Source organism: Lingula anatina, chromosome 7, assembly GCF_051362555.1.
Source record: "Lingula anatina isolate TDL-2025a chromosome 7, LinAna3.0, whole genome shotgun sequence".
In the NCBI taxonomy this organism is placed as follows: Eukaryota; Metazoa; Brachiopoda; class Lingulata; order Lingulida; family Lingulidae; genus Lingula; species Lingula anatina.
This window is the reverse complement of record NC_141773.1, coordinates 5,189,415-5,211,528: the sequence shown is the minus strand read 5'-3', so window position 1 is coordinate 5,211,528 and position 22,114 is coordinate 5,189,415. Positions and strand designations below refer to the sequence as shown.

Sequence of the window (22,114 nt, the reverse complement as noted above, 5' to 3'; positions counted from 1 at the left end):
AAAACCAAACTTAAAAAAAAAAAAAAAAAAAAAATGGGGACTAACTTTGAATGTAAAAATGGATTCATTACGTAACCATCGGTAAGTATGGGAAAATTGTTGTTTACTCCAGGAAAATTCATTTTTTGGCCAAAACAAAGAGTTATTATCCCTTTAACTGGTTTAGCAATTGTCTCTCTTTATGCATTCCCTGGTTGTGAGGAGAGGTATTGCCAGCTGACAACTTTTTAGTTAAATTTGGAAGTCAGTCTAATAATAACCTTATCCATCCAGGGCAAGATCATTTGTGATCTGAAATTGCAGATTTAGACCATTTCAGGCGGGGGAGACAATTGTGATACCATAGAGGACCTACTACTCTGGGGTAGCGCTAACAATTGCCAATTCAGCCTGATGCTAAAACTGACTTAAATTGGTAGACTTAAATTGGTGTTGATTTGACTTGTTTAAGTTAAATTTGAGTAGTAATTTGGCTAAACGAAAAACATTGGTAGCTCCATCCCAGCTACTGATATTCTGATAGACATGTTTACATATTGGTTATATCAAACTGCGCTACTATTCTCCAGGGTCATACATGGCAGGCGCAAGCCTCCATCCACATGCCGACCACATTCCCAGCCACACTTTCTGGAACCACACAGAGCAAGTTTAATGCCTCAGATAATGGCCAAACCCAGATGGACGATATCATTCTGACTACCACCAGCCAATGTCCAGTCAACGCCTTCGTGTCATTCCGTGTGTGGTCTGCTCCTGCTGACTTTGATTTGACAGCCGTCAGTCAAGCAGTGATCGTGTATCCTAGCAACTATTCCATGCCAAGTGAGGATGTGAACAGGAGTGTGTCCATTACCTGGAATGGTGACTACGACAACATGGCCGCCGGGAAGGAGACACAGGTTCAGGGCCTGGTGTGGAATCACATTATGACCAACTGCCCTAGGGTCATCCTGTCTGACTTTAATATCACCAGTGGTGAGTATTGTTCTTGACTGGCCATGGAAGGGGTTGACCAGTCCAGTCACTGATACTAATAGATCAGGTAGTCTTTTGAATTCAGTGTATAAAAAAGGAAGATTCTTACCAACTGCCAGAACATGGAAAAGATTTTAACTGCAACTCAAACTATTGTACTATGGTTAGAAAAGTGTAATTTTTACAATTGTACTAGAACCAAATGTTGTACCAGAAGAGATGCCACTCTAATTTCTTAAAAACTTAATTTTTATTGCAAATCTTATTCCTTACTTACTTAATTTTTATTACTTAAGTACATTGTACTTCCCAGATTATTGGTTACTTACCTGATGTGAGTAAAGGGTAAACCAGTACAGAGTATATGGGCTGCCTGTCTACACAGCCGTCCTCACAAAAGACAGTCTTCACTGAAAGCACAACACAAGATGTTTCAATAACAACAGCAACTTCAAGCCTTAAAAATTTTTTACATACAATGTAAATTAAACTCAATCATTTACTACCAATCCATCATGATACTTTGAGTTGAATTCCACAGTTGTGACCCTTTACACCTTACTCCTCAACAGGAAGCATTATCACCAGTTTTGTGATGACCGGTGGGGCAGCTGATGTCGACTCCACCCTGGTCAGCCTGTGGGACAGTCTGAAGAATGGACTGACCTTGACCTTGGGCAGTGAGAGTATGACCAGTTCTGATGTGATGTACGTGGACTCTGTCAGATACTATGGATTGGATGGTCCACCTTCAGTGGTAAGTGAAATACTAGTATATACCAGTACATGTATGTAGACCCCTACGATTTGTATGCTTTGAAATAATGATGATTAATAGATTAAAACTATTAATAGGTAAACCTATAATTGCATTTTTAAAGATGCTTAATAATTATATGCCAGCCTGAGTAGACTTAATATCATCGTATTCTCAGTTAAAACTTCAGACTAAAATCTAAAACTGTTGTAGAACTTTTGAATTCCATACTAGTATTCATTGAAAAATATTATACCTGTGCATTTGTTCCAGGAAACTGCTACAGGTAGACCCCTTCCAGTTTGGGCCATTGTGCTCATTGTGGTCATTCCGGTTCTTCTGGCCATTCTGCTGGTCGGACTGCTCACATGGAAGTTCAAGTACCACAAAGGTATAATTTGCGGGTGTAACATGAAGAAAATCAGATTCCCGGAGTCAGAATTTCTTAATGAAAATCTGACTCCCCCTCCATGAAATCTTGACTCCTAACACTAACCCTAACCCAAACCCTAAACCTAACCCTTACCCAAATATCAAACAAATAGCTTTTTCATAGGGGAGTCATAAATTTTTTATATTTTCTCATGAAAAATTTCACCTGCAACCTAACAAAAATTGCCAATGTATCCTCCATTATGTATATTACAAGATAAAAGTCATATACTCAAATAAAATTAAATTTAAGAAGTTTTGTTGGGGGAGTCAAAATTTCATCATTAAATTTTTACTGGGGAATCTGGGAACCGGGAAGTCACCTTTCAGGGGGGTCAGATTTTCGTGGTACACTGGGGTAACAAGAATAATAATCCTAGGAATCGAAGTCTGGGGTACCATATACCGATATGATTAGTACAGGTTAGGGTTAGTCAGAGTACTGGGGTTAGTACATATGTATATGGGATGATTGTGACCTGTACAAATTAATGGAGTGCAGACTATTTTTTCCTAATGGACTACCATATCCGGACACACCAGGTTAGATGGTTATTGTTTATGATATGTGCTCTACCTTGGCCGAGTTTAATTTTGGTACATCCCCTCAACGTTACCCTCCAGCCAACTCCACCCACTCAAAAGCAAGGATATGTTTTCTTCGTGGTTTTTAAAATTAAAATTAAAATTATTAAAATTATAAATGTTCGACACTAATGCCAAAGCCGAAGGCATTAAATTTAGATTTGCTTAGACTGTATGCTTTCTTTTATCACCTTTGGTTAAATGTTGTATTTTCGGTTTGACTAATTAAACTGTATTGTTTTTTTCAGAAAAAATGCGTGTGCATCATTCAAATCCGGACTTCCAGAAGTACAACCAAACTTTGATCACTGGGGTTCCTCCAATGGCTACGCAATGGGACAAAGGCAAAGACAAGAAACCGTACAACGGCGACATTGAACGCAAGGACAGTCTTGTGGTCACTCGCGTCGTCCACACTCCGCTGTCACTGGAGATCAAGGATGACATCACCAACATCAGCAGGGATTCCAGCGCCGCCAACCTTATGGTACCTTCCAGCGGAAGACAGAGCCGTGGCAGCAGCATCAGTGGCAGCGCTGGTCCCAATGCTTCTGACAGCACCAGGTCGTCCACGCCTGCCAGCATTACCATGCCCAATGAACCAGATGAAACTTATTGATTGCCATCCCCTTTTTGAAGCATTGGAACTATGATTTCTTTGATAAAGACTGTTGTATTCGGTATTTTTCAATTAATTGATTGACATGTTGTCCTATAGAAACGCTGTTTTGTAATAGGGAGTTATGTTCTAATTTGATCCTGGTGATGATGAAATTTGCTAAGAATTGTCATATGAAATCTTGAAGGGACAATATCTCCTGAACTGATTTATTACACAATTTGGTCTCAAATCAGTCTTTTGAATTATGAGATGGCATTTGTAAATTAAGTACTGATCCGTGATTTTTCTGTGATATGATATGATATGATTTGATATATTTAACCAAGATTTTTGATTCACAAAGTAACGATCCTTTTTGCTACACTGTGATATTGGTACTGTATGTATTGCTGTTTTTCCGTCCACAGTCTTCTAGTCTGGTGTCTAGAATAACAGGAAATGGCCCTTCCATAGATTCTGTTTGGTACAATGCAGCATTCTTTACTTGCTCCACTTTTGTCCACTCACTTTTAATCGAATTTAAAATGATTTTTTGCACGTAGAAGAACCGCCAGCTTGCTCTCCTGTTTCATTGATTTTTGAAAGCAGTTTTGAATGTATTGTGATATTTTTGTGTATCTCAAAGTTTTCACCAACTCAAATATGCCATGGCACAGGTGTCTTAGAAAGAATCCGTCCCCGTTTTTTGCCAATTAAATATGCCATAACAATTTTTTTCTCTTGACTACCGTCCAAACATATTTTCATACACTTCTGTTGCGTTTTAAGATCTCTGTAATGTGAATATACCATAGCACAATTTTTGTTTTTGATTAAAACATGTACTTTTATCCACTTATTAGTAATTTATAATCACACGAGGGTTTTGTTTATATTTAATTTTTACACCATGATTTGACATATGCTCACTACTACCAAGATGGCTATTGACTTTTGATTGAGTTATACATTGTTGAATGCGGCTATTATGTACCCCTTGATGCGTGTTTTGCCACTGCAACAGTAAGTTTTTCTTGCACGGCTTAGTCTGTACTTAACACGTACACCTATTTTGCCAAAAAGATTTTGTCCGTCTTTATTTATAGTCTGTGATCGTTTGTATTTTACAAACTTAATTTTTTCTTAAGACGTCCATTCCATGAGAAATGTGCCATTTGCCATTTTTAATGTATCATTGAAGTGTTACTTTGCTTTACTTTGCACAATGTCGGTTTTTGGTATTTTCAATTCCTCCGCAGACGGGAGAGGAAGACAAATTCGCTACTGTTTTTCGACGGTGGCTGATTTAACGTAACCTGACTTTAGAGAACAAACAGGACCAGCTTCAGCCACATTGTCAATTCCCGTTGAATTATTTACAACTATTTTCTGCAGAAATGTACACCTTTAAATACATTGCGAAGCTTTTAGAAGTTGAAGTAAGAGACACCGGCACTAACAATGAAATTTGCACCACATTACTATATTTTTTCTATTTGTTTCTTTTTTCTATTTATTTCTATTTATTTTTTCTATATTTTTTTCTATTTGTTGTTAATTCTTACATTTTGATTTGAGTATTTTGCTGTCAATTGACACGCGTGTTGTGTATACATGTAGTTCAACGTTTTTGTCTATCGTCACCTGCTTGATAGTAAAATAAAGATTAAAAAAACCCAAAACACGTTTTAATTCCTTTTTTATTCCCCGCAGAAAAACGAAACGTCGTACAGGTTTTAATTCTTTGATGTTTGATGCAGCAGTACTGGGGCAACTGTAGAAAACTAAATTCCATTTGTATAGTATAGAAATTGTGAGTAATTAAGTTATTCTGGTACAGAATTTCATGAATAATATTTTTTTAGAAAGAAGATTTTGCTTGAAAGCACTTTTCATATGAACCCTACAACATATTTTAGTTTTTTTTAACCTATTCGCATATAATCAATATGCCAAACAGTAGTATTAAAAGAAGCTATATATCGGGCTTTCCCTACTTGATATACATGTACATTCACCAGTGTCCGATTGTCGGTTGTCCAGCCTCAAACAGAGCCTGTCGTTCATAGGTAGTACCGTACGGTACTACAATACATGTACGTGAACCTCTCTGAATTATTTTTTGACATATGACAGGTGACCTTTACGGCATACAACAGTAAGAATGTTTTTTTTTTATTTTTGCGGAAAGCAATTTTCCTCTATAATCAGTCACGTGCCATTGCTGTGGGATGCGGGGTCTTCCGGTAAATTTCAAAAGGAACTTTATCGACACCAGGTACTTTTAGTTTAGGGATTCTGTAATTATTAAAGTTCTTAATTAGGAAAGGCCACATGAAGTACCTGTAGCTTTTCAGGATGTTTTTCGGGATAATTACAAACGCGTACACTACGGTGTATATCGTTAAGCCCTAATATGCATAATAAGCCTTGAACAATAACGATGCGCGCGTTATACGTCACAGGTCTTGCGTAACTACCCACGTGCTACGATTTTTCCCTTGGGGGGGCAACAAGCGGCCATTTTGTACAGGAGCAATGCATAGATGGGTGAAAACGATACGTTGTTTTTAACCGAAAACGATGTCCCCGGGATGAAACTGCCAACACCAAAAGTAAAGGAGAATACCAACGTTGTTTTGAAACGATGTGGTTAGCCTGTCAGTGGCGAGTTGGGGAGAAAAGAGCAGCACTGATAGCAAGGTACTGTATACATGTGAACCGGCAAAGTTAATGATAATTTCATGTTGCAAAAGCAAAATTAAATCAGTTAGTTATTTTCCAAACGATATTATTTGAATAGCAGATACATAGATCAAACTAACAACAATAAAATTTTTTGATGACATTGAAAATCAAAACCTGCGGTGCACGATAGGTTGAGGAGGACACTGCCACAGCAAGTAATGCATGAATTTTGTTACATAACACCGTATGCTCGTGTCATTGTTAACTCTGCGGTATTATTACTCAATTTACTGCTTAAATTAATACCTGATACTATTTCTCAGGCTACCAAGTACAAATCACCTTATTTTGTGGCAGTTGACCTCCATGTTCCATCTTGTGTGCAGGTTGTTTATTATTATTATCATTATTATTATTATTATTATTTGTTCAAGCACATTTTGATAAAGTGGCTATGCTTTAACAAGAGAAATTTATGCTGAAGTTTAAAAGATTAAATCATCAGTAGTATATACAATTAAAGCTATTTGATTATGCATTATTTGATTTTCAATTATCTTGATTATGATATGAGGTTTCTGCCTTTTTCTCTTGCCCTCAAATCAATATCTAACAAGTAAATTGATAGTGCTTTATTACAATTTTTGCTTTATACTTTCAGATGTAAAAACTGTGTAGCAGTTGGTAAAGCTGTAGAGATTGATGTGAGCATAGATCAGGGGAAATGGTATTAGAGAAACCAGGAGGACAAGACATAGATAATGTACTAGTAGATTCATCATCACAGCAAGGATAGATGGTGTGATCTTGTCCCTGAAGCTGTGCCTCAAGTTTTCAACTGGTTGAGTCCTTACTGAGACAAGCTGCTGCGGTGTGAATTGCAATATGTACATTCAGGTTATACGTGGCAGATTTATGACAAAAGAGACCTTCACAATATACTTCAAAGGAGTTATTCTTGCATCTATGCTTCATCATTAGTACACAGTTACAGTGACTAGAACATTGTTTGCAAATAGTGAAGCAGTAAAGGCTGCAAGGTGCCATTGTTTTTCAGTATTAAGAATGACAGTATCTGTTTTTTTTATTTATTTTTATTTTTCATTTTTAATGGGAGGGAGAGTCACTTTGTTCTTTCTATGCCCATTCAGTTTAGGGTTGGTGGCAATATATGCAGGGGCGGATCCAGAAATATTTTCTGACAGTCTTCCAAATTATCTTTATTACCATCCTCCATTTTGACCGTCTTCCAACAGAAAAAAATAGATACCTGTCAATGTAAACTTAAAAGTCTGACCGTCTTACAGAAGACCCAGAAGACGGCCTAAATCCGCCCCTGATATGGTAAATCTGTCATGCCTGTATGTAGAATTTCTCTGGCTCAAATTTCTACATTTATTGGGTGCATTATGAGGTTGCCTGACTGATTAATGAGGTTACTTGTAGAAATATCTTGCTTATACATTTCTTGTGATATTTTTACTGCTATATACATATGATTATTCACATCTAATCAGTGGTGTGTGAAAGGAACATGTACTTGGTATTTGCATTTTAGAACTGTAGATCTGTGTACCAGCAGGGTTATATTTCATATATCTGCAAATGTTTCTAAAAATAAGCTTCATGTTTGATAATTAATTGGTTTGAAATAAATAACCCAAATAAAATCAATTCATGTTATATTTCACCTAATCTGTTTTTATTATTCTCCTAAGCATTTAATCATAACATCTCCCATCATTATACTGTTATTGTGTAATAACATTGAAAGTTTCCAAGTTTTTATTAACAGGTTGATGCTAACGTATCAACCTGTTATGTATTATAAATGAATTTAAGCATATTTCCTTACTCAAATGTATCAAACGTACCACTGGCATAATACCGGTAAAGATACAGGTAAAGATGACACCATTGATAACTGGGTTTACAGCGCTGTTAGTGCAGAATGGTTAGTGTCAGATTGTTATCTGATAAAGTTTGCTACTTGTACCTGGGAGCAAAAGGTCTGGCACTTGACAATCAAGTTGATAAAATCACAAAACGCCTGTAGAAAATAGAGCATACCTGCCCAACATTGATTTGTTCAGATTCTTGATTAAGGGGTGCGTTACTGGTGTCAGGGCCAAGACTTGAACTTAGGGGTTTGGCATGTCACTGGACATTCCCCTCGATTTCTGCCCAAATCTAATAAAGCCTCAGTTGCTTAGCTTTAACCAAATTTCCAATACCTACAGGTTGTGTTGTTTAATGCTTGGGGTCTCTTCTCTGGCGGCGGTTAATTGGGGACACCTGTGTGGCCTGTCAACGCACCTACATTGTAGATTCACTTTTGCCGGTGCCACATTTTCCATTGCCGTAAATATCAAATTCGTGAATAGAATGAGGAAAAATGACAATTATGAAAAAATGTTTTTTGGCAGTACCTGTCACCTTCGCCACAGTAACCATATGGGCTGTGTTGCCCCCCCGCCACAGGCGACACCTTGCGGAGCAAGCGTGCGTAATCCAGGGTGCAACTGAAAATAACCTTGTCGCGCGACCTTATTACAGGACTGTCTGGAATAAGTGACACGTACATGTGCGGCATGTCAGTTTATTTACCTTTGAGTAAACTGAAAACTACGTCTCAACTTTCACAAGTCATTGCACATGCACAAATTCTAGCAAATTCTTCCCCGTTAGTACTCCATTTTGAACCCGTCAGACTGAGGTCATGTAAACAATATGTTTTGCAACGTACACTCTGGGATCAGAATCTTATTTTAGATCCTAGGTACACTGTAAGAGTCAACACACACACACAGAATACGCTATATAATAATAAGGTCAATATTTGGGACGCACCGTTATCTAACTGTAAAACCTTGACGCAGTGTAGGGTCACTCTATTCATCACAAAGAAGGAGAGGTCCGCTACCAAGCTCATAGGCACGAAAATTCAGATTGTGATCAGGGACTAAGGGTGAAAAGCCCTAAAGTTGTAGCTGAAGTTACGACTAGGCTCCCACCGAACCCTACCCAGTAGGATACAGGGAACGCACCCTAAAATGAGCATCACACAACTGTTGCTGAGCTATCTGGACGTGCCCACAGTGTTAGTATTTCTGATCATTTTTCTATTCCTGGTTGCTCAGAGAAAGCCCCACAGATATCCACCAGGGCCGTGGAGATGGCCCCTAATAGGGAACCTCCCCATTGTGGCCGGGGCCAAAATGCAGGCCAAAGAATTCATGAGGATATCCCAGAAGTACGGGCCAGTATTCTCACTCCGGCTGGGGATATTGAACATGGTGATTATAAACGGCTATGATGCCATTCACGAGGCGTTCTCCGAGAAGGCCGAGCTATTCATTGGCAGACCTCACGATGTAATTTATTTCGTGAAGAAGGCGATAGGAAAGAAAGGTTAGTTGGTATGGTTAAGAAGAAGTCCCTTGGGAGACTTTTTTTATTTACCATTGAACATGAGTGTCGTTCTAGGTCTACTGTATTTCAATATTGATCTTATTAGGTAATCAAAGATGGAATTAGCACATTACAAATATTCAAGGTTTTATATTTAAGTCAAACCCCTATAAATATAAAAGAAAATACAACCAGTTCTATATTATAACCACAAGTTCTTCAACCCCTGGCTGCGGCCCTGTATGACTTTTACCGCATATAACTACAATGTACATATATATATCGTCACATATAACTTCTTTTTAAGGATTAATTTTGAACGAAGGCCCCTCTTGGTACGACCTGCGTAAAATGATAGCCGTAGCCCTTCGCGATTTCGGAGTGGGAAAGAAAACACTGGAAGAACGCATACTGGACGAGTGCCAGGCCATCTTTGAAGTACTTGACTCCCTGCCGAAAGCACAACCCATTCAGAGTGTTAATTTGAAAAGAACGTTAATGTCCGCAGTGTCCAACATTATCTGCTCTATTACGTTCGGAGACAGGTAGGTCATGCGTTGACATCCGAGGCCCCAGCTAGAGGTAGGCTTACTGTCACACCTGAGGCCCTGTTACACCTAGCGTTTCTACAAATGTAGTACTAACGCTTGAGAAAAATTGTCCATACCCAGACAAACGCAAGGGGTTCGTTAGACTTGTCCCGTATACGTCTCGAGTATGCAGGCATACAGGTACGTTGGTGTACGTTCGTACACTCGAAGTGAGATTAATTGTTTTGAACATGTTTAAAAACAACTTCATAGGCTGTTTTATATGTTCATTTTTATACGCTGAAACATTGTGAGGTCATACACTCAAAGTTCGATTTCACATACGATACTCAATCGTACTTTTTACTATAGGTGTGGCAAAACTTTAGACTATAACAGTATTAAAATTTTAATTTAAGACATTTTTCGTCAGGTTTCTATGTCACTTGTGTATAGATGATAAAAAGGTTATTCGTTTGGTGGCGGTTCTTTTAAAGGTTTGGAAGGTTATGCTTCATGTTTGTAGGTTAAAACGCGTTTGGCCTCTTCAAAAACCATGTACTCTTAAAACCAACTTATTAAGTGCATTTGGCTCGTGAAAGCGGATCGAACAAGCTTTTGCACCCTATCGGTTGTCGAAAAATGTTAGAGCGAACTGATCAAGCGATGCGGTGCATACGATATTTTACCTCTGCCCCCAAGTTAATAAAGTAATAACTAAATATAAACACACTGGGTAGACCAGTGTTTACAAAAGGGCAACTTTGTATGCATAGAAGAGGATATGGACTAGTCCTAAGTGTTTTATGATTCATAATTCTTTTAAAAAAATCTAAAGTCACTCATAATATGTTGTGTTTCGGATATGTGGAATATACTGGAAAAGTAGATATATCTAATGTATGTATGTGTTTGTGTGTGCGTGTGTTGCATTCCAACACAACCTAATACTACAAGCAAATACTTAATGTTTACATTTTCCAAGCGGTAAAGTGGAGCTTTGAGGGGGGAGGGGGGTTAGGGAGAAAGGGAGCTAAAGGGGGCAAGGGACTATATGGACGGGGTACGTAAGGACTACATCTTAAGGGAACTATGTGGGGGGGGGGGGGTTAAGGTGTAGATGGGAGCTACTGGTATAAGGGGCAGGGTATAGCCATTGGGGACAGCTAGAGGAACTAGCTAGCAATAGAGGAATAGGGGAGTTATATGGGGCATAGGGGAGCATAAGGCTAATAGGGAAGTTATGGGACATAGGGGAGCATATGGGTAATAGGGAAGTTATATGGGACATACGGGAGCATATGGGTAATAGGGAAGTTATATGGGACATACGGGAGCATATGGGTAATAGGGAAGTTATATGGGACATACGGGAGCATATGGGTAATAGGGAAGTTATATGGGGCACAGGGGAGCATATGGGGAATAGGGAAGTTATATGGGACATAGGGGAGCATATGGGGAATAGGGAAGTTATATGGGACATAGGGGAGCATATGGGTAATAGGGAAGTTATATGGGACATAGGGGAGCATATGGGTAATAGGGAAGTTATATGGGGCATAGGGGAGCACTGAGGGGCATAATGGATCTAAAAGGGGCACATACGAGCTGTAGAGGACACGGATGATTTCAAGGGGACAGGTAGTGGTTGGGGGGGGGGGGAGGATACGCGTAGTCCTTTGTCTGTTAGTTGTCTTTACATGTGAGCACGAAATGATGAACCCTAATGCTCCTGTACGCCTGGGTTCTTGGTTTCTTGGTTGAATACTTCAACAGCATCCTACACGTACTAGAACTTGTTACTAGGCTGAATTCCGTAGCATATTCCAGTCATGAGTTCATGCGTTGTTTTCCAGATTCCAGTACACAGATAAGCAGTTTGTAAAACTGTTGGACTCACTGGCGAGGTTCTTTCGGACCAATGCTCTCGCGCTTCCAGAAAACGCTTTTCCAATTTTGAGATTCATACTGCCATCATCACAGGTAGCCTAAACTTTTAAGTCTTTGTAATGAACACATGTTCCGCACGATACGTGTACGTATATAAATTTTAAAAGAGGTTGTGCCATAGTAAAATACTTGATGACATGGTGTGCCTTTAGAAATAAACTTGTACATGGACCCAGTATCTTTTTTGGTCCATTTAAGGATGGGGCTTATTTTTAATACGTGCATTAAACAGACTTGGTGAATTAGGGCGCGTTCCCAATGAAACTATCTTTCTACGTATATCGATGCTAATATGCGAATGCGAGCGATTAACTGTCGTGTGGCTTTTAATCTTCGTTTTGTGTGCGACCAAACGCACACGACAGTTAATTCCCTCATTTACTTAACCTGTACAAGAAGTTATAAATCTCTTTATAACTTCTTGACCTGTTGCATTCAACGAGAGTCAACGTGAAGTTGGATCGATCTACTCACAACGTTAGTTCATTGGGAACGCGCCCATACATTACATCTACCGGTATTTGTCTGGGGTACTGAGTTCTTCAAAAATGGTATAATTTTGGGACCTCCAAAGCTTAAAGAGATAATAACTCTTCGTATGAGATCTAAATTTCACAATAAAAACATTGTGAATAACTCATAGAAATATAATATATTCTGTTTTACTACAAAAATGGCAATTATAGCTATTATTCTTATATCTGAGCTTCTCTTTAGACCACGTGACCTCCATTGGTGGCTATACTCTGTTAAAATCTCTTAAGAGATTTTAACTAAAAAACCAAACTTTTTAGAAATAAACCAGGGACTAACTTTGAATGTAAAAATGGATTCATTAACCATTGGTAAGTATTGGAAAATTGATGTTTACTCCAGGAAAATTCATTTTTGGGCCGAAACGAAGAGTTATTATCCCTTTAACTACTTTGGAGACTCCTAGGGCCACTAATGTACGCGTCATTTCTTTCACCAGGGAGAAGACATGATACGCATCCAAAACGACATTAGAGATTTTGTCAGAGAGCAGGTGGAGAAGCACAAGGAGACCTTTGACCCTGACAACATCCGGGACATCGTAGATCTGTACCTGCAAGTATCTGATAACGAAAAGAGGCAAACTAAAGCATTTTCTAGTAAGTAATGTGCGGGAGGGGGGATGAATGAGACGAACATTTTTCATTGGACATTCATGATTACTAAATTTACTAATGTGTCAGAAAGAAAAAAAGATTAAGTCAGAAAAATACCACTCAAATTAATATCGGGTGACAATATTCACCCCTTGGTCAGCAGGTAAGTATGCATGGCCCAGCCTTTGGTTCATTCCCAATGAAAATATCGTTCTACGTAGATCGATCCAAATCCGTCGGGACTCTCGATGAATGTAATCAGTTGAACAGATAAACACGCCTCCTCTTGTATCCAACGTGAAATTACCAGTATTTCTTCTATTGTGCCGTAGCAATAGTCCGAAGGTTCAATAGTCCGAAGGTTCATTGGTCCGAATATTCACTATAGAACCTTCGGACCAATGAACCCTTGATTAAAAAATCGATGAAAATGTTACCACTTTTCGGACCAATGAAACTTCGAACCAATGAACCTTCGGAGTATCGAGACGCCCCCCCCCCCGGTTCTAGATTTCGTTATTGATTTCATATATAACCCACATCAGCAACATCAACTCAGTCACCACTGGCATACTGTAAAACCAACACATGAAATGTTATAGTGAGCAAGCTAGCTTTATAGTGCCTGTCACTCAGGGAATGGCTTAATTGCTTCTTTGGCGAGTCGTTATAACACCTTTATTATAGTACTTTTATTATATTTCTCCAGATGAGAGCATGGTTCGAGCCATAGTGGATCTGTTTTCTGCGGGGACAGAAACTACTTCTCTCTCCACTACTTGGGCCATCCTCTTTTTGGTATGCTACCCAGAAATCCAGAGGGAATTACACAAGGAAATAATGCAGGTGAAAGAGAACATGGCCCATTGTTTTATGTGTAAACGAAAACACATACACATCAGAATGTATTTATGAAAGAACAAAACAAAAAGGTGGCCGTTTCGAATATTAAAAAAAAAAATTAAGTGATATAGCCAGTACACTAATACGCCAACAATTTTATTAAATCAAGATTGAAGAGCCTGTCCGTTTTACAATGGCAAACCATCGTTTCAGGTGATCGGCAATGGCCGCCGCCCTTCTCTCCAAGACAAGCCGCACCTGCCCTATGTGCAGGCGTTCATCTCTGAAATGATGAGGGTTGTTAATGTTGGTAGGTAAATGGCTCATTCTTTTTATCTTAAGAACAGCATCTGGGCCTGTTTCACAAAACGACTACAGGATTTTAGCCGACTACATGTACTTTACCTAACCTTTCACAAGAACTTGTACACTGTTTTTAACGTAACGCAAACTTCAAACCAAAAAATCTTTAACACCGGACTGGATGATATGGATCATGAAATTTAAATCATGATTATTTCGATGATTATATTAAATATAGACCTTGGTTTCCTTTCCTGGGGACAAACTGCAAATTGTAAGTACTCCTGGAGTGGGAGCAGGATAAGGCCGGGGCGGGGGTGCGATACTTCAGCTCATTTATTTGCGCAGTGACGACCAGAACTTCTCCGTCCTCTTTTCCAGCGTCGACAACCGTCCCCCATGTGACCACAGATAAGGTGGAGTTGTGTGGGTACGTCATACCAAAACGCACTGTCTGTACGGCAAACATCTACTCGGTTCACATGGACCCCAAGGAGTGGCCCCAACCCGAGGAGTTTCGCCCCGAGAGGTGGATCAACAAGGCAGGCGAGTTCTACAAGCCCAGTAAAGCATTCCTTCCCTTCTCTCTAGGTATGTGTGACCTCTTGTTCGATGGACTCGAAGTGTATAAGTCATTGGTTTTGAATATAAGGCTCTCGATGCGTGTTCCTCCTTTATATATATATATATATATATATATATATATGTATATAATGCGATATATATTATGCGATATTGTACTTTTCTACAATTTATTGTAGGTCCCCGTGCCTGCCTTGGTGAGCAGTTGGCCAGGATTGAATTTTTTCTCTTCCTGACCTCGATGATCCAGCAGTACGAGTTTTCCGCGCCCATTGGCGCCAAACTGCCACGACCTTTCCCCGAACGCGCGGGAATCACCACGACCCCTCCCGACTACGAGCTTTATATCAAGAAACGCGAGTAAGTGGGCAGCTTGGGATCCAGCCTCCACACTGATAGGACGAAGACACTGGGGAAAAAATGAAATGACATCACGTCTCTTCAGTTCGTGCTTTGAACTTCAACTAGAGATTTTGGTGTCCCTTTTGAAAATAATTTTATCAAAGTTTTATCTTACTTTGCAATTACAAGTGTATACTTTGAAGAATATAAGAACATGTGTACATATGTGATGAACAGGTACCTATTTTGGCAACGTGCATAATTTTTAGGACACATGCACTGGCATATTCGTGAGATTTAGTTAAAAAATCCAGAATGGAGGAGGAATTTGTACAGAAAATGTAACCGTGTTAAAGAGAGAGCGCACGCTTTACTACAGTAGTAGCTTCTCTATAAATATCTTACCTGCAAACATACTCTGCTATACTAAGGAAAATAATATAAACCTCTCTATTCCTAACATAATCCTTACCTCTCAGTGAAACCTTGGCCACAGATTTATAACTAGTGTCATAATTGAGTGTTTGTGGTATTGGAGGAAATGAACGTTTTTTTTCTTTCGTTTTCGTTAACAATAATTGTGACAGATGTTTATCAATGCTTCAGTTGAACCAACGCTACGTGGTTTGAATTCTTAAATCCGACTTTGGCTCATTACTTACGTTGACGATTGTAAGGCGAATAATAAATATAATATATATGCTATCAAAGTAGAACTGCCTTCTTAAAATGAGCTACTAAACTGTTCGCTACATCTTTCATTTTTTTACTTGTCAGGGTCTTTACATGTACACATAAGCGATGTCTACAATTAGGGCATCAAAATATATATTACTTTTATTTATTTTTCCTACTTGAACTTACCAGCCGCATTGCAGACCGTAGTAGTACTCTTTGGACACAGGGTGCGCTGATAGTTTGTTTCAAAATGTTGAAAAGCAGAGTAATTTTGCACAGTGTTTGAGTGGGGTACGGGAATAGTAACTTCACAGTCAACCTGCTTATGTAGAGGTATAGCGTAAGGAAGGCTGATAATAAGTGCACATACAAATATAAGAAATATCTCAGATAATCACATAAATACATGTAAGTATATCCATGATATATAGGCCTACTATATTGTGCATTTGAATATGTTATTGTGGACACATTAATGTAGCCTACCACGTATTATTATATTGTTAGATCGAACTCATTCTACCTAATGTGCTAGTATCAATAAAAGAATAAGGAAATAATACAGTCGTATTTGGGTTTTCAAACACCCTGAGATTCAGGGTAAAAGAGAGGCGCGGCATCGTTCGAATTAACATGGTTGAGCTGCTTTCATTAACATATCTGCCAGGAGCATTGTGGTAGTGTAAAGATGTTTCAGTTACTGGATCCGTTTGGAGCTCAGTGATATCGTGGGAGTATAAAGACAATGAAAATTGAAAACTCAAAACAACTAGTTAGAGAATCGTAAATCAGCCTAATGAAATAAGATTAAAATGGATTTTGTTATTACTATTGTTTTCTTCATGGGTCTGACATTTTTGAATAGCGCCACGAGGGAAGGTAAATTACATATTTTGCACGATTGACCAAAAAGAAGTATGACTATTGCTACTACTAGAACTAATTACTACCAACAAAGGTAATACAGGGTGGTTAAAAGATGAGTAGTTAGATTAAACCAAAACTGCAGCGTAATATAATGCTGCTTATACGGGGATGCACAGAATGGTGAGTTGTTGTAATAGGAACAAAAGAAGAATATTATGATTATCTGTCGGTTGCCTTTTTTTACCTTCTTTTTACCTCTGCCTGGATTGTGCAGGTATCTGCATGTACATAGTACGTAGAAATTTACCGTATCTCAGTCCAAGACCCCGTTCCTATACCTAGATCGATCTAGCGGGATCGACTCATCTCCGAGGGGGTTTCTCGCTTATTTGCATTTAGCTTAAGGGGCTCTGATGTCTTGTACGACTACTGAAGACGTAAGGGGATAATTAACTATCATTTAACAGCTTCAGTAGGCGTGCCAGGCATCTAAGATCCCATTCCCACATAATTTAGGTCGATCTATCCCTGTCGGGAGTCTCACTAGATTACTGTAAGTTTAGCCGGCTTAAATGTCTGTCCCGCCTTCCAAAAGCTGTAAGGGGGTAATTAACTACCGTGCGCGCTCGCCTGACAGCAATTTAGCGTGAACCCCCAGGGAGTTAGGTCGATCTAGATGGATCGATCTAAATCTATGGGAATGTCCTCTAAGCCGCAGAAAAAAGAGCGATGGAGGAACAAAAAATATTTGAAATTTCCTGTTGAATCCACATTTCTGATTGACCCCCACCCCTTAATTAACCTGTATCTACCTGTGTAAACTGGATGTATTATTAACCTATTTGGAGTAGTCGTTTTATCCCTGTATCTCCATCATGATTAATCCAAAGGTGCTTTCCCAGAGATTTAGATCGATCTAAAGATTAAGATTTAGATAGACCTAACTCCCTGGGGGTTCACGCTAAATTGCAGTCAGCCGAGCGGGCACCATAGTTAATTACCCCCTTACAGCTTTTAGTAGGCGGGACAGACGCTTAAGCCGGCCAAGCTGACAGTAATCTAGTGAGACTCCCCACAGGGATAGATCGATCTAAAAATCTATGGAAATGGGGTGCAAGCCTCAAGCAAACGTAACTGACAAGTTTTTGTTTAGGAGAGGGGGCGATAGAAGTAATTCCTTGGCTGCGTAAACAGAAATATAAGTAAAAACGAGATCACGATAAACTGTCTATACCAGGTTTTATGAAAGCTAAAACTAAATATGATGTTTAGAAGCAAAGAATGGGAACCAAAAACATCGTGTCCAAGCTGGCAGTTACCACGTTGAAAAAGTGAGAACATGTATTTCAAGTTCACAGCAAAACTGGCATTACCGCTCCCTAACATACAACACAGATAAAGCTTCAATAAATCGAAAAAGGTAGATTTTAGGGACTTTCAAAGAAACGGACAGGGCCAAAAGAAACCTGAATTAGTTCATTATCGAGACTTCATAATGTCTGTTTAATTCCTTGAATTGTGACTTCATTGTAATGCTAACACTTGATAATCGAGTGTCAAATAGCAACTGTGCCCACGCTGGAGACAAGCACTGGGAATCAAGACGACGAGCTTGAACTTTCAGGAAATCAAAAAGTCTATCATTACAGTGCAAACACTTGGATCATAACGTCGAAGTAAAAAAAATAATTTGTCGATTTATGTAAGAAATGAAATTTTATATATCCTTATCTTCAAAGACGATTCAAAGAATCGTGATTTGTATTGAGTTCTGTAGCTTGCTATCAAGATATTAAGGACTAGGAGGACACAGGTTGATACAAAGAGGGGGAGACACTTTTTCACATCAAAATAACAGGTGTAGAAACTGTATCTTATAGTGTCACCTGCCTCCAGATTTGATCCCCAAATGATGCACTAACCTGAGCAGTTATGTACTTGTCTGTAGAATGTAAATGTTCCCTACTTTCGTTAAAAGGAGAAGCAAGAGCGATCTGAGGCACAGAAAAATACTGGGCATTGTTCCTAATGAATTCAAATTTATGATTGCTCCCCTTCTTATGAACCTGTATCTATCAGTGTATACTAGAAACATTATTCACGTTTTTGGAGTAGTCTCTTTAGTCATGCATGTCCATCATGCTTAATCCAGACCTCAAGCAATATGAAAAGTAACTGATAAGTTTTTGTTGGAGAGGGGGCAATAAAGGCCCAACAATAATAAAAAACTCAAAAAGTATTACTGACAATGTTTGTTTTATGGCATCAATTAAAATGTACACATTTATTTTTCACTTCAGTATATCAAAAAGTTTATCATTACAGCGTAAACACTTGGATAATAATGTCGAAGAAAAAAAAGATGATTTTGTCGATCCCTGCAAGAAATGAAACTTTATACAACCTTATCTACACAGGCAATTAAAAAACCGTGATTTTTGTTAAGTTCTTGCTATCAAGATGTTAAGGACTAGGAAGGCACAGGTAGGAGGGGAGAGGGGGAGACACTTTTTTCATATCAAAATGACAGGTGTAGCAACTGTACCTTGGTGTCACCTGCCTCCACATTTTGATCCCCAAATGATGCACTAACCTGAGCAGTTGTTTCTAGAATGTAAGAGTTCCCTCCTTTCCTTAAAGGGAGAAACAAGGGCGATGTAAGACACGGAAAAACATTGGACATCGTTCCTACTGAATTCAAAATTCTGATTGCTCGCCTTCTTATGAACCTGTATCTGTCAGTGTATACTAGAAATATTGTTCACCTTTTTGGAGTAGTCGTTTATCAATGCATGTCCACCATGCTTAATCCAGACATCAAGTAATATGCAATGTAACTGAAAAGTTTTTGTTGGAGAGGGGGCAATAAAGGCATTAAAAAAAATAAATAAAGAAGAAGAAAAAAAAAAAACTCGAAAAGGTTCATTACTGACAATGTTGATGTTTTGTGGCATCAATTAAAATGTGCACATTTATTTGTTATTCTGTGTGTGTAAACAGAAATACAAGTAAAAAGAGATCACGATAAACCTGTCTCTACCGGGGCATTATGAGAGATGAAACTCAATATGAGGTTGTTTATGAGGCGTAGTAAAAGAATCATGATATATTCTTGAATTTTGCGTTCAAAACGTGTAGAATGTTAAGAGCATGCAAGTAGAATGTGGGCTGGGGGGGGGGGCGTTTTGAAATCAAAATGGCGGGTTAAGCAATTGTCCCTTGGGTGTTTGCAGTATCTGCATCTCCTCTGGATCCCACTGTCATAATCTATGAATAGTGATCTATTTTTATTTTAATATATGTACGAATAAAATTACTTGCTTTTCGTACAATATACATCAACTTCAAAAAGTTATATAAGCGACAGGTACGTGAACTACTCAATGCAAAAGAAAAATGACCAGGGAGGTAATATGCCACAGCATTGGTCATTTCCCAGCCCTCCAGCATATCCCAACGACTGTTTTATTCTTTGAATTTTGATTTTATTCCAATGCTAATACCTGATGATCGAGTATCAAATAACAACGGTGCCCACGTTGGAGACAAGCACTGGGAATCAAGACTACGAGCTTTAACTTTCAGTAAATCAATGAGTTTATCATTACAGCGTAAACACTTGGATAATAATGTCGAAGTAAAAAAGATGATTTTGTCGATCCCTGCAAGAAATGAAACTTTATATAACCTTATCTACACAGACAATTCAAAGAATCGTGATTTGTGTTTAGTTCTTGCTATCAAGATGAAAGAGCGGGAGACGCTTTTTCATATCAAAATGACAGGTCTAGCAACTGTATCTTAGTGTCAAACGTTTACCACTGACAATGTTTACGTTTCGTTTAAAAATGTGCACATTTATCTGTTAGTCTCTGTTTGTGTAAACAGAAATACAAGTAAAACGAGACCACGATAAAACTGTCTTTACGGGTGCATTATGAGAGATGAAACTCAATATGAGGTTGTTTATGAGGCAAAGTAAAAGAATCATGATATATTCTTAAATTGTGCGTTCAAAACGTTCAGAATGTTAAGAGTATACAAGTAGAAAGTGGGAGGGGCCGTTTGAAATAAAATGGCGAGCAATCAGAAAATTGTCCCTTGGGTGTTGGCAGCACCTACATCTCCTCTGGATCCCACTGTGAGAATCTATGAATAGTGATCATTTTTATTTTAATGTATGTACGAGTAAAAATTAACTTGCTTTTGGTGCAATGTTTATCTACTACAAAAAGTGAAAACGGGGACAGGTACATGTACTACTGAAAGGAAAAGAAAAATGACCAGGGAGGTAATATGCCACTTTATTAAGCAATGGCCATTTCCCTCCTTGCATATCCCACCATCTTTTTTTTAATTCTTTGAATTTTTACTTTATTGTAATGCTAATACTTGATGATTGAGGTCCCCACGCTAGAGACATGCACTGGGAAGCAAGACGACGAGCTTGAACTTTCAGTAAATCAAAAAGTTTATCATTACAGTGCAAACACTTGGATCATAACGTCAAATTTAGTCGATCCATGCAACAAACGAAACTTTAAATAACCTTATCTACACAGAAAATTCATCAAGATGCTATCAAGATGTTAATGACTAGGAGGACACCGGTAGGAGGAGACACTTTTTCATATCAAAATGACAGTTGTAGCAACTGTATCTCAGTGTCACCTGCCTCCACATTTGATCCCCAAATGATCCACTAACCTGAGCAGTTGTTCCTAGAATGAAAATGTTCCCTTCTTTTCTTAAAAGGAGAAGCAAGAGCGATCTAAGACACGGAAAAGTACTGGACATTGTTCCTACTGAATTCAAATTTCCGATTCTCCCCTTCTCATGAACCTGTATCTATCAGTGTAGTGAGATTGATTTTGTAAAAATAGTGTTTATACATGTATGCAAGCTTTTCATGGGAGAATATACTTGCTATTCTGAGACATAGGCTCTATATTCCCATAGATTTTAGATCGATCTATCCCCGCGGGGAGTCTCACTAGATTACTTTCAGATAATCTGACTTAAATGTCCGTCCCGCCTACTACAAGCTGTAAGGGGGTAATTAACTTTCGTGTCCGCCCGGTTGACAGCTATTTAGCGTGAACCCCCAGGGAGTTAGGTCGATCTAAAGTAGGTCGATCTAATCTATGGAAATGGGGTGTTATATTGATACAACGTATGACTTTTGATAAGTCAAGGAAGATAGAGATATGTAAATTAAAACTGCATGTTTTTCAATGGAACTTGATTTTTGTCTCCTCGCCTGTCTGAACCTGTCCGTTATATGTGAACTTGTTAATCTGCCAGGACATTGCAAAATATGGCTGTACACCTTAGTTTAGACAAATGTCAATCAAAAATCGTTGGAACCTGATTGGGCCTCCCCGCATGACTGAAACTACATGAAACTTGATAAACTGCCAGGACTTGTGTGAAC

General features: G+C 38.6%; 2 protein-coding genes across 2 annotated transcripts in view; both read left to right on the top strand.

Annotated features, from left to right (window-relative positions):
- Nucleotides 1–5,035, top strand: part of LOC106176155 (fibrocystin-L-like) — a 62,513-nt gene extending 57,478 nt beyond the window's left edge. Inside the window, exons 70-73 of the mRNA XM_087016804.1 lie at nt 570–978; nt 1,551–1,735; nt 2,009–2,126; nt 3,001–5,035. Of these exons, the coding sequence (XP_086872930.1) occupies nt 570–978; nt 1,551–1,735; nt 2,009–2,126; nt 3,001–3,371 (1,083 nt within the window). The 3' untranslated portion in view covers nt 3,372–5,035. The remainder of the gene's footprint in view (nt 1–569; nt 979–1,550; nt 1,736–2,008; nt 2,127–3,000) is intronic.
- A 3,820-nt stretch (nt 5,036–8,855) lies between these two features.
- Nucleotides 8,856–16,373, top strand: LOC106176162 (cytochrome P450 2J5). Its single transcript, XM_087016805.1, has 8 exons — nt 8,856–9,452; nt 9,760–9,997; nt 11,842–11,968; nt 12,909–13,068; nt 13,775–13,911; nt 14,122–14,218; nt 14,593–14,802; nt 14,973–16,373. Exons 1-8 carry the CDS (start codon nt 9,095–9,097, stop codon nt 15,155–15,157), a joined length of 1,512 nt encoding a protein of 503 aa, XP_086872931.1. The 5' UTR covers nt 8,856–9,094; the 3' UTR covers nt 15,158–16,373.
- Nucleotides 16,374–22,114: the final 5,741 nt, after the last annotated feature.